The sequence below is a fragment of the Apteryx mantelli genome, chromosome 4, assembly GCF_036417845.1.
Source record: "Apteryx mantelli isolate bAptMan1 chromosome 4, bAptMan1.hap1, whole genome shotgun sequence".
Classification (NCBI taxonomy): domain Eukaryota; kingdom Metazoa; phylum Chordata; class Aves; order Apterygiformes; family Apterygidae; genus Apteryx; species Apteryx mantelli.
In genome coordinates, this window is record NC_089981.1 from 24,312,876 (window position 1) to 24,327,263 (window position 14,388).

Consider the following 14,388-nt stretch of genomic DNA (forward strand, 5'->3'; position numbering starts at 1 on the left):
TTATATAGACACCTGACTATAATGTTTAACATGGAGATAGCTGCCTTGTGTTTCCATACTGTAAAGACATATGGATGAAAACTTCTCTTAGGAGATGGAAGTGAACTCGCATCTTTTTATCTTCAGGGTCTATTATGTTAGAGTTCAAGCTCTTTTTACCTTGCCCACTGTTGCTGTCTCTGTCTTGGCTCTGTTGGTGTCCATGCTGCAAGGAGCTACCATAGATCAGGATGCCATCAGAAATGTCACCTCTCTGTCCCCTGGACTTGCTTTGGGCAACACAGAGGGCAATGTGCTGGTAGTCACCCAGTGACTCGGTGGGTCACCCTTATAAATCCAGGTGTGTAGTCTACAGATTAGAAGGTGACTACATGGGTGTGTTGCAAAAGCATGGATCCTCTGGCTTTTTCTTCATGAAGTTGAGATTTTTTTTCCTGCTACCACTAGCCAAGAGACTGCAGGTTGCAGCATCACGTGTACTCATTATGCAAAAGACTTTTAGTATACTTAAGTGGCCAGGGTTTGTCCTCTTATGTGCATTTTGGGTTGTGTGCAGTTTCTTTCAATCAAGCTATCTGCCTCTAGGTAGGACTCAGAATTATCAGATACGCCTTAAAGCTTTGTGTATGCTCAGCAGGAGCTGCTGCCTTGTAACTCCCTTCATAAAAATCTTCTTTTTCAGCTTCTGGGGCTGTCGATTGCCACACTGAGCACAGTCACTCACTGTGGGCTCCATTTCACCCTCATCAGCAACATCGCTTTCGAGAGCAACTCGTACAGAGTCATCCACAACGCAGGTATGTTGCAGTCGTGTCCCAGTGAGACTTTGGGTGAGCCCAGGATCTGCAAAACATCATGGACATGTAGGAAGAAAATCCCATGAGGAGGCAGGGCATGGTTTTTGGAGGACAACCTAGGGCTAGCACAGTCGCACAGAAAACTCTTTCTGTATTGGACCTGGCATCGAAGGGTGTTGTGGCCCTGCCTTGTTTTCTTGGCCGCATCTACACTGCCCTGATTGAAAGAAGATAATGAAAACGGAAGGATGATATCAGGATTGCAGCCCTTGTCCTCCAGCTGTAAGCGCTTGGGTGGGTTAGGGTGACAGGTAGAAGGGAAAATGGTGAGAAACACAAGGGAGCAGGGGTATGAGGAGAGAGGTGGTTACAGAAGCTGAAAGAGAGCATAACGAAATAAGTGGGCAAGGAGAAATGCATGGAAATGCCTCTTCCTGCAGGAAACGTGGTTCATTTCCTGGCTTAATTCATGCTCTGAAATGTAAGGGAAGACTACACAAGCTAGCCAAGGGAGAAACAGAAACCAAGTCTCAGATAAAAGGCTAGCTAAGAGCAAAGAGATGAGAACAGCCCAAATACTAAAATACTCTGGTTGAAGCAGATGTTAGTGCAGCAACCATTTCTCCAAAACAATACTTTGGGCTTAAGCATCCTCATACTTCTCTAGATGCTGGTTACCAGCTCCAGTTTGACATAAAGTGGATGTAAAGATGGTTGTCTCCCTGATTGTTAGACCAAAGCTAAGGTACAGCCCTCCCTGCCTTCTGTATCTATTAGGGGTTATGTAAATTGAGACTTAATTCAGCCTTGTGGGCTCTCCCTTTCTAGCCACCCCTCTGCTGCTTACGGGTCAAGGCTTTGAGTGGTCTTTCTGCTTGCTTTGCTCACAAGTGTGAATTTTCTGCACTGTTTAGCCCATGTTCTGTGTTACAACATTCTGGGCACTGCTGTGTTCCCCGAGTCCTCCCATGGGGTACAGTTATGACCCTGCTTCAGCCAGGAAACCAGAGAGCAACTGTTGCATGAGATTAGCAACGTATGAACTCCCGATAGGGGCTATGTGGCAGCCGCTCCTGTTCCGCACTCCCTGATCCAAGAGGATCTTTATCTGACTGCTGAAGTAATTGACAGCTTGTGGTCTGTTTGGGGGGGGGGGGGGGGGGGGCTGGCACGTTTCCAGGGTGCATTGCCCTGCTAGAGCCAGGGGAAGCTACTCGGAGGCTTATGGTTTTGCAGGAGAAGCAGCCCATACACAGATGAGGAGTACTGAATAAGTTGTAGGATATCCGAGTTCTCCTGCAACCAGTCCTCTTGTATCGGGTCCCCAAAATACACTTTTTGGCCCCTATTTGGGTGAAGGCATCAGACTGCTTCCATTAGTGGTGGTCCTAAAGTCTTGGTATCTGACTGCAGCTCCCATGTCCAACTTTCTTCCAGCTTTCTACATCGGGATCTGTCTCGGCATGACCCTGATCCTGGCCGCCCTGCTGAGCTCCGTTGCCACAGTGCGGGAATCGGAGTGTCTCACAGCGATGGTACGTACCTGGACTGACTAGGAAGGAGTGGCTTTTTGAAGTATTGAGCTAATATCATTTACTTATCTGCCAAAGCAACTGCAGTGATGGTGATACCCAGTGTATTTTTTTTCTCATGGAGCTGACGCTCCTTGTGTGATTTGTTGGGGGAGAAACCTTAGCAGTGCAATTCTGAGCCAGAACTTGAAGTCCCATGTTGCTCTTCAGACATGCAACAGCAATGCCAACTGCCTCCACTTTCCCCTTGCTGGAGTATTTCTGTAAATGTCTGCTATAGTGATGATAATGAGCGTACAAAGTATGGCAGCAGGCACGTGGGCTTTTGACTGAGTTGTCAGTCTTGGCCTCAGTAGAAACAGTGGAGGGGCCCCTCGAGAGCTGAAATGCTAGCTGCATTGTACAGAGTGAAATGCCTGTTTGGGCCTGGATCATACCAGCATTAGTAAACCCAACTATGAGCTCCTCTTCATTTTAAAAACAAAAACAAAAAAAAAAACCCCAAACCCCACTGCATTTGCAGAGAGTTTAGTCAGTACAGAGCAACTTCCAGAATCAGGGTCAGAGGAATGAGTGAAAGTGCTGTTCATTGCATGGTTGCCCATGTTCTGTTGCTGCAGCAGGAGTTAATAGGTGGTTGCTTCCCATAAAGCCATACTATTTCTTTCTTTAACCCAAAGTTAGCAAGCATTTCTCCCCAGAACTGTTTTGTGTAGGGAAGAAGGCTTCTTCCCCAACTCCTCTCCGGCATTCATATATGCCGCTTCTTCACTGTTTTCCTGAATGCCAAAAAAAACAACTATAGAAAGACCATGCCTTCCTAAGCCTGCCAAAAGTACCACTGTGATTTCTACCAGTTTTGTAGTAGGGAAAGAACACAACCCCGATTTAATATAAAATAATTATACTGCTGTCATATACAAACCAGCTTTAAAGAGGCTTTTCTAATATATTTAATGGGGGAAAAGATACTGATTAAAGAAATGGGAAGCTGACACCTTAAAATTTGGTGCAAAGCAGCAACTGAAGTTAATATTTTCACCTTCTCAGTATGCAGTCGTCTTCTGAGTTTAGGGGATTCGGTGACACAATACCTATGGATATTGCTAGCAGAATGCATATAATTCCCCATCGTGCTCAAAAATGTACTTCAGAGTGGCCTCTGTGTGCCTGCAATTACCAGGTCTGCAATGATAGATGTATATGTGAATCTAATGGAGATTAGTTCAGGGCTGCCTGAAAATGCAGCTGAACTTTTTTGTGGTGTTTATTCGGTTTCCTTACTGTGTATGCTGCATTGTTTGGGACGTGCCACTAGGTAAAACAGGCTGTTAAAATTTTAACTATTTCCTGAATGGATAGGTTGTTGTTGTTTAACTATCCAGCAAACTGTGGACAACAATTGCTTCCCCTCCTGTGAGGAGCCTGTGCTTGCCCCCAATCCAGCTCTCCCTTCCCCTTTCCGCTAGGGTGAGGACGGGGATGTCCCTGCCTCCAGCGCCCCGCGGACTCCCCAGACCCGGTCGGCTTGGCACGGCCAGCCCCTTGCCACCAGAGGAGCCTTGGGCAGGCAGAAACCCTGAACCAGCTGTTTAGCTTTTCCTGCGCTTCCTAGCGCATCCTGTTCTGTTTTCATCATTCGTACTTCAAGTTTTTCAGGAGAGGTGGCTGTTTTCATGTTGGGTCTCTTACGATTCCAGCTCTGTGAAGACACGGTGTGGTTTCTTTGTGGGAAGAGGAAAGAGAAAGGGTGTTAAAGGTGCTTTTCCCGTGGCTCTGGCAATGAGGCGTCCCACTTGCCCTGTTTCATCATAACAAAATGACCTTTCTTGTTTGTTTCTAAGCCTCTTTTTTTTGGGGGGGGGAGGGGGGGGTCTGTGATAGCCCTGTGGTGTGAGAGGCAGGAATTGGCACATGGATATCAGGGGCAGGGTGTAAAGGAGAAGGGGATAGTTAGCGCATGAGTTAGGGACAGTTGCTCCTTTTGAAGAAGCATTTTTCCTGATACCGGCGACTATTGGTGGTGAGATAACTCGGACTATGGCCAGTTTAGGGTAGCTGTAGTGTGGTTGTAATGTGGCTGTAATGACCAGAAATGGTCAAAGGGAGGAAATCCCACAGACCTTCCTCGGCACAAGCTGGGGACGTTGTGCTCATCCTCTCCTCCGCGTTTCGCCGCTGGAGGGGGCCGAGTCCCCACGTCGGGCGGCAGGGCTGAGGGCTGCTGTCTCCAGCAGCGCCTGCCACCGCCATCCTCCTCTCCTCGCCTCTGCCCGGCACCGTGTGGCCTTCGGTCCTTTCCCCGTTCGGATGCAATTTGCTTGACTTGTGCTATGGCAAGGAGACAGCCTTGGTCTGCAGCCCTCAGAGAGCAAAGGCCTGTCTTACCCTGCATGGGTGCAGTCTGTGATTTGGCAGCAAGCGTGCTTGCAGGGACCTGGACCTGATGGGGGTCACCCCCTCATTCAGCCAGTTTTCTCCGTAGTGGCTGGTGCCGCTATAGTCACTGGTACCATGGCTATGGCATGGCCCCAGCTCTTCAGGAATGAGCTGGCAGCCCTGAAAAATACTCAAGTGCTGATCACTAGCAACTTTATTCTCCACAACTTCTCCTTATCCTTTGAGATATCTTAGGAATGGGGGTTAGTAATGGATGCTTTGGAAGCAGGTTCAAGTCATCTTCCCTGGAAAACTCTGGCACCATCTCCTGCAGCATTCCTCCGTGTCCAGGCAACTTGGCAGCGTGGTAACATCCTAAATCATGTATTTGTATAGGGATGTTTTCCTTACTCCTATAAACTGCTCACGCTGCTATAACTGCTAGTATTTTACAGGAAGGGTCAGTCCATAGTTTGTCTTCAGTTTCTACCCTTTCACAAGGCCGGTAGTTTGATCTCTGATCAGCAGGTAGGAAATGAAGGCAAAGAGAGCCAGCCTCTTAGGTCTGATGTTAGATGTGGTGGTAGGCAAGAGTGGGATTTGAACTCGCAGAGCTCCGAGGCTTGTTGTCGGCATCACGTCCTGTCCTGCTGGCCTCTGGGCTGTCGGTCACAGGGGAGGTGATCATTCCCTCACAGCTTTTTTCTGCTCCTTAATAGAGAGGATTTTTCACCTTCCCTAGCTATTGATTTTAAAGGACTTTCCTCCTCTGTAATGGTCTTGTTTTAAGACCATTTAATTCACTGTTTCTTCAAAGATGGAAGAAGTAGCAGTATTGATGTCTCACATCTGGGACTGTGGGAAACAGCTGTGTTCTGGGCACGTCCGCGTCGATGTGGCTGATCCGGCACGAGGCTGCTCTGTAAATCGTCTGCTCCAGGGAAGTGCTAGCTGGGAAGCAGGCTGGCTTGGAGGAACGTCACCCTAGTCGTTGGGTAGATCCCATCTCCCTCTTGTGCTCTGGTTTCCCTGCTAATGCTTTGTCTACTTAAATGCTCACCCTGCCTGGCCATCTGTGTATACAGTGTATGTGGAAGAGGGGCCTCAGACTTTCTAGGTTTTACTGGTACTGTCCTAATAATGATAATGGGTACAAAGAGGTCAGAAAAAGAAATATTTCAAATTGGTGAAAGCACATGTATCTCAGGAGCTTGTCTTGTTGCAGCTGCATTAGCAGTATCGCCACACCAGGCAGAAACTGCACTGTGCATCCATTGAGGCTTGCAAGGAAGCTGGTTTCTAGAGAGTAACTGCGATCTTGAGGGTTAAAAACCGTGTTCTAAAATCCTGGACTATTTCCCCCAAAGCTCCTCCTAAGTGGAGAGAGCAGTGACAGTTTTATTGACTGTCCTCCAATGATAGTTCTGGCAAACCTTTAAATCCCTGTTTTTCAGTGATGTGTGGTATATCATTCAGTCAGTCCTGAATGTAAACATCCTGTAGCTCTCACGGCCTCTGAAGGCCGTGTTGCTATGAAAGGGGAGGAGAAGGAAGGAAAGCTGCAGTTTTGCTGGTACTGCTTGTAACAAAGGGAAAGAGTCTGTCCAGGTACTGGTGCATAGTGCCTTGAACTCTCCTGGAGCCAGACCGAAGGGGAGGAAAAAAACAGCAAAGGAGAAAGCAACATGCCACACAAAATATTCCATCTGAAATTCTAGCACCTGAATTTTCCATGCTGAAAATCACTAGTCTAGAGCAAAATGTGTTCAGGATGGATCAGCTGTTCCAAGTGTGGTTCCAAACAATTACTGGGATGAAAAAGCATTGGCGAATGCCTGATCTAACCCATCTTTTCACTGAAACTGAGTGATGTGCCAGTGGGGCCAGCACTCAGCACAAGCTCTTTGCTTTACTGTTCCCAAATGCATAATTGCAGGCAAGTGTGTGAAGGGTCCTTAATAACACAGCAGTGCACTTCAGTGTCTTGCTCTTACTATGAATCTGCCTTCTGCACTCTCCTTCATCACGCACCGCTCCTGAGCAAGAAATCAATCTGCCAGTCTCCCTCCCTGGGGAGCAGGCGCAGGTAGAGCCAGTGCAGAGACAGATCGCGGCTGCATCCAGCCGGAGTTGTGGGTGGATTCCTCATCCAGGTGGAGACAGCTCTTTGTCGTTACCCCAAAGGGCAGGCACGGGAAAGGTGAATTGAAAGGTACACCCGTCAATGGGCAAGAAGCGGCTTCTGTGCATCCTGCCAAGTGTCTAGGAGACAAATTGTTCCTTGCAGCAAGAATGAGAACAAGGCAATTCATGAAAGAGTAATTGATATCTGGCCAGTGGCAGCAATCCCTGGGGCCGGTTATGCTGCACCTTGCGAAGAGCAGAGGGCATCCCGTGGCAGGCTGTGAAGCTCCTCTACAGCCCCAGGAGGAAGGGTCTGAGGGGGTGGTAGACCAGCTTCCACCCCTTACATTTCATGTGCAAGCTTAAGTGTTGCATTTATTTATTTTCTCCAAATGTCTTCTAATATAATTAAGAAGTTGCGCTACCAAAAGCCTTCTGGCTGGGAAAGGAAAAAGCAGCCTATAATTCATTTACAAGCTCTTCTAGGAGCCACATAATTGCTTATCGCTGGCTGGATGGAGGGTGAGCTTCCCAAGGGTCTGCATTTCTGTGTTCCCAGAGACGCTGGATTGATATAAAGGGAGAGCAGATACCGAAGGTGAAGGGCTGGGACGTGGGGGTGGAATAGAGGAAGGGAATGCGCGAAGCAGGTCTTTAATCTGCTGGGTGCTCTGGCCCCAGAGAGATGTTGTAAGTGCTGGAGCTGGTGGGGGAAGGCAGGCAAAGGCGAACCCTCCCTCCATCAAGCGGAGGAGCAAGCGCAGTGCCGTCCTTCACTCTGTCTTGCAGCCACGGCGTCTCGCCTTGCACGCCCTTCCCTCTCACTGGGCCCGTTGCTGCTACTTGCACGCTCCTTTATAGTATATATTGACTATATACTATAGTCAGTATTCCCATGGGTGCCCCACCCCTCTGGGGGCTGAAAGGGAGGACCGCTAAAAGCACGCGGAGTTGTCCATGATGACGTACTGTTAGCAGTTACGTATGTTTAATGCAAACATAGAAGGACAAAGTGCCAATAAAGGAAAGAAGAGTGATGGAGGACCTCAGTCCTTAGTCTGCTTTAATTGCAGTTAAGAAAATGGAGATGAACTAGTCGGGGAATTTATATCATGTTATGTGGAAAAGTTTTCATTTTTGTCTTGATTTCTAGTTGACTTTTTGCAGGGTTTTTGGTAACCTCTTGCCTCTCATCTCTCTGAAGACTAAATTATTTCTGAAATGTTGTTAAAATCAAATTTTCATTAACTTTAAAATTTAAAGTGGCATTTGTCATCAAACAAAAACTGATTATCCTAACAAAAAAAAAGGAGAGAGCAGACATATAATTCAAGTTCTTTCATAAGAACCATACCAGGTTTTCTCCTGGCGTGTGCTACAGAGCCTGTAAACAAGACAACTGTGAGTTGTGAAATGCCAAATAATTTCATTCCTGGAACAAAATTTCTCTGACGGTGCATCATCCTGGCTTGAGCAGAAATACAGATCAGGCAAAAAATGGACAAGAACCATTAAAAGTTATTTTGCTGGCTTGTTTGCACTTGTTTCCAGGAACTGGAATGATTTGTTTTCCTTTTATACTGCATATGGAGTTGTTGTTTTTGTCCCCCCTCCCCTCTTTTTAAAGCCATATGTTTTAAACAAAGGTTTTTTGGTAAAACAGAATGAATAACAGTAATACTCTTATTCTTTTCCTTAAGCTTGTATTTGGTAAAAGTTTTCACAAATGTTTTAATTTTTTTTAATATTTCAGTGAGGTCATGATATTAAAATACTCATAAAAATTAAAAAACAAAAAGCTTCAGTCAAATGGACAATTTTCCCCAGATATTTAACTTTTCAGAAGCGGGATGGTTAGATGGAAAAGCTTGCAAGGGCAATAGTTTTTAGCTGGTGCTTGTTCAGCATCTTTTGCCATTCCAAGACCAAACTCTGGTTTTGACATCAAGGTTCATACTTGATGAGCCCATTTGGCCTTCAGATGTTTTATATGCAGTCTTTCCTCTCTCTCTCTCTTAATGTAAATTCTTTTGGTCCAGCTGTCACAATAGGCAACCAATGTTTACATCAGGTTTTTTTGGATCAAACTTCTTCAAATAAAGACACAACATCTCTAACTTCCAGCTTTGTAAGCTTAGCAAAGAATACAAAAGTCAAGCCGCCTTCTATGTCATTGTCGTTATTGTTTATGCAGTTCAGGGTCAGTTACTGGCCTTGGTTATATTTCTGTCTTCCTTTTGTCTCAATGGGACAGTGCTGACTTAAGAAAGGCGACTTGGCTCTGCAGCTAGTATGTTGTTAATAGCTCTGAGGTGCGGGCCAGAGTAAAGTCTAGCTCGTTTTCCAGAGCGGGTTGCTCTCTGTCCCAGTCGCTAACTTGTGTATGGGCTAAATTCATTTGTGTGGGGGTTTTTGGTTGGTTGGGTTTTTTTTGTTGTTTTTATTTTCTCCCCTCTTTAAAGCTGATAGCTGAGTTTTAAACGTGGGGAGACTGAATCCCTTGAGTAAGGAGGTGGTATCTCTGTATGTGGTCCTGCTTCCCAATAGTAGCAAGCTGTAAATGCTTTTCTTCCCGTTTTTTTCAAGAGGAGCTTGGGCAGAATAGGCTAACCGCTCCACAGGAAGGAGAAAGCTTTTTCTGGTCAACCCCTACAAATGGCCACAGTGTAATTAGAGGGTTCCTGCAGGACAATTGTAAAGTTGTTATACATCCAATTTCTTTTAAGTAACCGGCATTATGAGGGATATTAAAAGAAGGTGATATTTTGCTCTAATTTTAAGCAAACTTGCTTGCTAAAACTAGCATATTAAATATGTTCCTATGGTGTTTTCAAATAAATATTTTCTCCCCATACTGTAACTCATATTATTTTCTCTTTATCCTCAGGGATTTTTCTGTTTTGCTCTTGCGTTCTGTGGATTGATACCAGCTGCCTTCTGGAGATACACTCACAGGACAGAGGTAAGTGTCGTTTACTAGGAAATACCAGCAAACTCTCATCCGATAGAGGTTTTGTAGCAGTGATTTCTCCCATAAAAGGAACATCTGGTAGTAATTAAGCCATCCTTCTAGAGGCCTATCAAATACATGCTCTGTCATATCCGTCCTTTGCAAGAATGGAGACCGCCTTTACCAGCTGCCTTTCTGAAAGGATCATCCGAAGGGGGAAAGGGGAACATGAGATGTTTGTCGCAGAGGCCCTTGGACAGAACAAGTATTTTCTCCTGAAGGCAAAATGAAATGTGAGTCTTGTTTCAAATAGGTTGAGGTTTTTCTGGTTTGGTTTGGTGTGGGGTGTGTGTTTTGTGGTTTTGGGTTTTTTTTATTTATTTATTTATTTTTTTTAATGATTAGATGCTTGGCTCTTAGTCTTTTTCTTGTCTCAAATGTTTAAGGTTTCAGCCAGCTCTAGTTCCTGCTAAAGTCAATTGGGAGTCTTTATGTAAAGACTGGAGTAGATTGTAACTGTTCTGATTGTCTTTTCCTGTGGTGATGGCCAGGAGATAGACATCCAGGTAATGTGTGTGTTAGACATCAGCAGTGATAGAGTAAAAATGCTAATATGAGCCAAGGTGTTGAGTTGCCATCACACTGAGACAAATGGACCAGAAGGAGAGGGTTGCCCAGGGTCTCATCTTGAAGGTCGAATTTGCAAGAAAGTTGGTTTTCGAATTGCTGTTGTGGAGCTTGCTGGTGGCATAGTAGATGGTGCTGGAGATTTGGTAGCAGTCTTGTCCACTTTTCATCCATGATGGAGCCTGCTGGGTGAAGGTGGTAGAGAGAGGAGCTGTGGTTGCAGGGCTCCTGCTCCCTCACCAGCTGGGGAAGGTGTCTCCTGAAGATGGTGTGGGTAGAGTTGGAGAAGTGCTGAGGAAATCCAAGGTGGGGTGCACAGCAGCAGGACCTGGGAGGGATGGACCTATGAGGGATGGCCCTGCTGCCCAGCAGGGTGGGGACCCTTCCCCAGGTGGCTGGGGTCAGCGCCAGGTCCGACCTTACTCCCGGCAGCTGGGGCTGCAGACTGCCGTGAGAAGCAGAAATTGAATTTAATGTTTTGCAGCTTAAAGTAGTCTAGACCTTTTCTTGTTCTTCTGTAATCTGGTATCATTTTCTTTTCATGTTTTTAATCCTCCCTTTTAGAGGAGTTTGCTGCTTGGTCTTAATTCCCCTTCCCCTGCCCCCACATTCATAAAACATTTTAAGAGACTTCGGAGTTCAAAAAAAAATAAATAAATAAATCGTGACTTCCTTTTTAAAAGCAGAACAGCACTGACATTTTAGACTACTATTTGAATGTGACATGGGTGGTATGCTGTTTAACAACTCAAGCATTTCACACTTGCATGTATGTTTAAGGCAGTGGATTAGGTCTGTTTAGCTCCTCATCCCCAGGCATGTGCCACAATTTGAAATGCTCAGCGCAGCAATGAGAATATGGGTGATGTGAAACATCGTGTTGGTGGATTAGAGTCGAGTTAATTCCCTCAGCTCATCTCTTCGAGTTTACAAATGTGGTGCAGGGAGCTAAGACTAGTTTGTCCGGAAAAGAGCGTTGGAGGCCTGACCACGAGATGACTTTCTGTGCCGGAAAAGCACAATCCCATCAAAATCCTAGAGGTTGGGTCTGTGCTAGGCTGGCTGCAATTGCACCTCTAAAGAACTGGAAATGTTAGGAGATGAGATCATTCTTTTGCTCAGATTTGACCCACAAAACGCAGCCTGTAGAAGCCCCGTCTTACAACCATGTAGTGTTCTGTGCGGAGTGCCCTGCGCAGAAATTAAAACGGCGTCCTTCTGGAAGCATGAGACTAAAGGGAGATGTCTAGGTTAAAGTGAGGGACGCAGTCCTGCTTCTCTAGGACTATGTCCAGAGCTGACCAGCGGCCACAGTAGCTGAAAATCCTTTGGAATACCCAAATGGTTACCCTGGATCACACCAAAGATATGCCAGTACCTGTCTCGGAGAGATGCTTTGGCTGTTGGCCGAGGTAAGAGGATAAAAGCAGGGCAAGTGCAAAGCAGTGTTTTCCCAGATGCCAACAGTTTGCATTAGGGGTGAGGTGCTGGTGCCTTTGTATTTGACGGTCCCCCGTGGATTTTTCCTCCTCAAATTTGTCTGGCTTCTTTGAAAAATCTTTGGGTAAATGCTGCTGGCACAGCAACATAATCTCCATTGCAATGCCGCCCATCTGCATGTGCCCAACACTTCCTCACCTACCTGGCAGAAGCAGTGACAGTCAGAGCTGAGGAGGAGTCTTTGCACAGCCTGTGTATGTGTTTTCCCTGGTTTCAGGCAAAACCATTAAAACTTGTTACTTTCACGCTAATATTTTGATATGGAAATAATTTGATTTCCGTGATCAATACAGAAGGGAGGCCTAGAACACAGTTTCCTCATTCTTCTGCAGAAGCTTGTAATAAGAGTTTTTATGAAAAGTTACGTTACTAAAGGAGAAATGGTACCGGAAACCATGTCTGGTTGGTCTTATGAAATTGCATTATATAAATAGACTACTCGCTTATTCTTTTCACTCCACAAACATGGAGGAAGCTGTAAAAAGACCACAAGGAAAAAGTACATTGAAGGAAAAGGGAGGCAGCTATTCAACAGAACACTTTCACTGCATCTCTCTTCCCTCTGCCCTGACCCAAACCTTTATTCATTATCTTGTTGGCTTTTTTTTTCTTTTGCTTCGAGTGCCCTGCCCATAAAGGGACCCATGTGTCATGGTTCACTTTAGTAGTATGGTTTTTTGTTTTTTGGGGTTTTTTTTGAAAACTGTTTTCACTAGACAAAATGAGGGTGGTTTTTGAAAAATGTTTATTTTCTGTTTTTTTTTAAAGCAGTATTTCTGACAACAGAAAAATTAAAATTTCATTAGAGATCCTTTCAGGTTTATCTTCCTCCTACACCTCAAAGAAAAACAGGGGACATAAATGAAGAAAGATTTAATTAGGACTGTCAGTTACAAAACATATGGACAAAACAACTTCAGTTGACTTGAAAGGTAACCTGTCTCACCAGTAAGAAAGAAATGCAGATGTGTCTACATCTCCAGAACAGAAAGACAGTGCAGTAATAATACTGAAAACTGAAGGTGCTGGGGTGGGGCGAAGACTTCTGTAATTTAACTATAGAACATTCATTTATCTGACTCTCCTGAAGTGAAACTGGAGAGTAAAATTAAACCAGATGTTCTCACACAGCCTACTTGATGTTGGTATTGTCAGAAAGAGTTAATTGCAGTGCTATGGGAAATAATATAGTCAAATTCTGTGTCTTTTAAGCCTTTTGATGCATACAACTATCAAGTCAAAAAGAAAGAGAATTTAGGAAAGTAACCCTGTATCCTCACCCAATATACATGCCTGAACCGGTGCTTCTGAAAGCACCAAGGGGATACTGCCCTTATGTTTGGGGTTAAAAATAAAAAATTTGTCGCCCCCCCCCCCAATAAAATATGTTGAATTTCCAGTGAAAAGCCAGTGTAGTTTGGTAGAAAATCAACATGTTCAGTTTGGAAATGCTAGCTGGGAGCTTGCTTTGGTAGATCCCTGTTCTCCTCTTCTCCATTGGACAAAGTGCCATATGCAGGTACCACTAAAAGCTGTGCTCTTCTCTCTGTGCAAGCCACAGACTATGTAGGGGCCTCACTGTGCCAAATCATGGCAGATTCTACCAGTGTTTTAGTTGTCTTGATCAGAAAAATCTAAGCTTTCCTTATAAAGCAGACCCCTCTTACTGAAAATCATCTAAAATGGAACACCCTGTTTTTTCACTCAAAAATAGTTTTGATGGTTATTCTTGAGAGGCGGGAGACAGAAAAGTCATTTGAACATGATGAAAGCAAGATGCTCTTTGTGACTCATTCAGAGACCTATTTACAGTACTTCTCATGGAGAAACTACTCAGAACAGGAAAAAAAGGAGAAAAGTTGTTGTAAATATTTGATATTCCTAGACTTAGGCACTGCACACAACACTTGAATCTCTTCATTTCTAATTCTTTTTCTATTTTTATGTCTTTCTGTATGTCCTGAATGGCTTCTTTCACACAGATGTCACTCATCTTATATCAGTTACCTGCATCTCAGATATTCAATGTCACTAGTCTTATTCTTAAAATGACTTATACCAGACATGCAAAATCATGAATCTCAGATCTATCTTGCTTTACCTTAAAAGGGTGAATCTTGTTTAGCACTGTAATTATCTTTTGCTCTAAGTTTGAACCATCCACGTGGCCAGTAAATGGGTTTTGTGAAGTTCAGGGCTCTCTTGTACTGTCTTTTTGGGCTGCTTTGCATCCATCTGTCTGCATTAAAGTGCTTCTAATGAGAAATAATGACTTGCCTATTTCCAAAGTGCGTTTGTCTACCAGGTTCGGGGGGGGAACCAAAAACAAGGTAACCAACCTGCTGGAACGAGCTGTGGTAAACATCCCAGTGACAGGGCCTTCAAATGCCTGGATCCTGTACTTGTCTCTCTTGCTTGTAATGGAACTTAGGTCTCATGTTCGTAAGATCAGTAGTGATTGGTTAACAGTAGTCAGTAA

General features: G+C 44.8%; 1 protein-coding gene across 1 annotated transcript in view; it reads left to right on the forward strand.

Moving 5' to 3' along the window:
- Positions 1–14,388, forward strand: part of TSPAN32 (tetraspanin 32) — a 48,133-nt gene that overhangs the window by 2,064 nt on the left and 31,681 nt on the right. Inside the window, exons 3-5 of the mRNA XM_067296016.1 lie at positions 683–797; positions 2,235–2,332; positions 9,720–9,794. Coding sequence (XP_067152117.1) covers positions 683–797; positions 2,235–2,332; positions 9,720–9,794 — 288 coding nt within the window. The remainder of the gene's footprint in view (positions 1–682; positions 798–2,234; positions 2,333–9,719; positions 9,795–14,388) is intronic.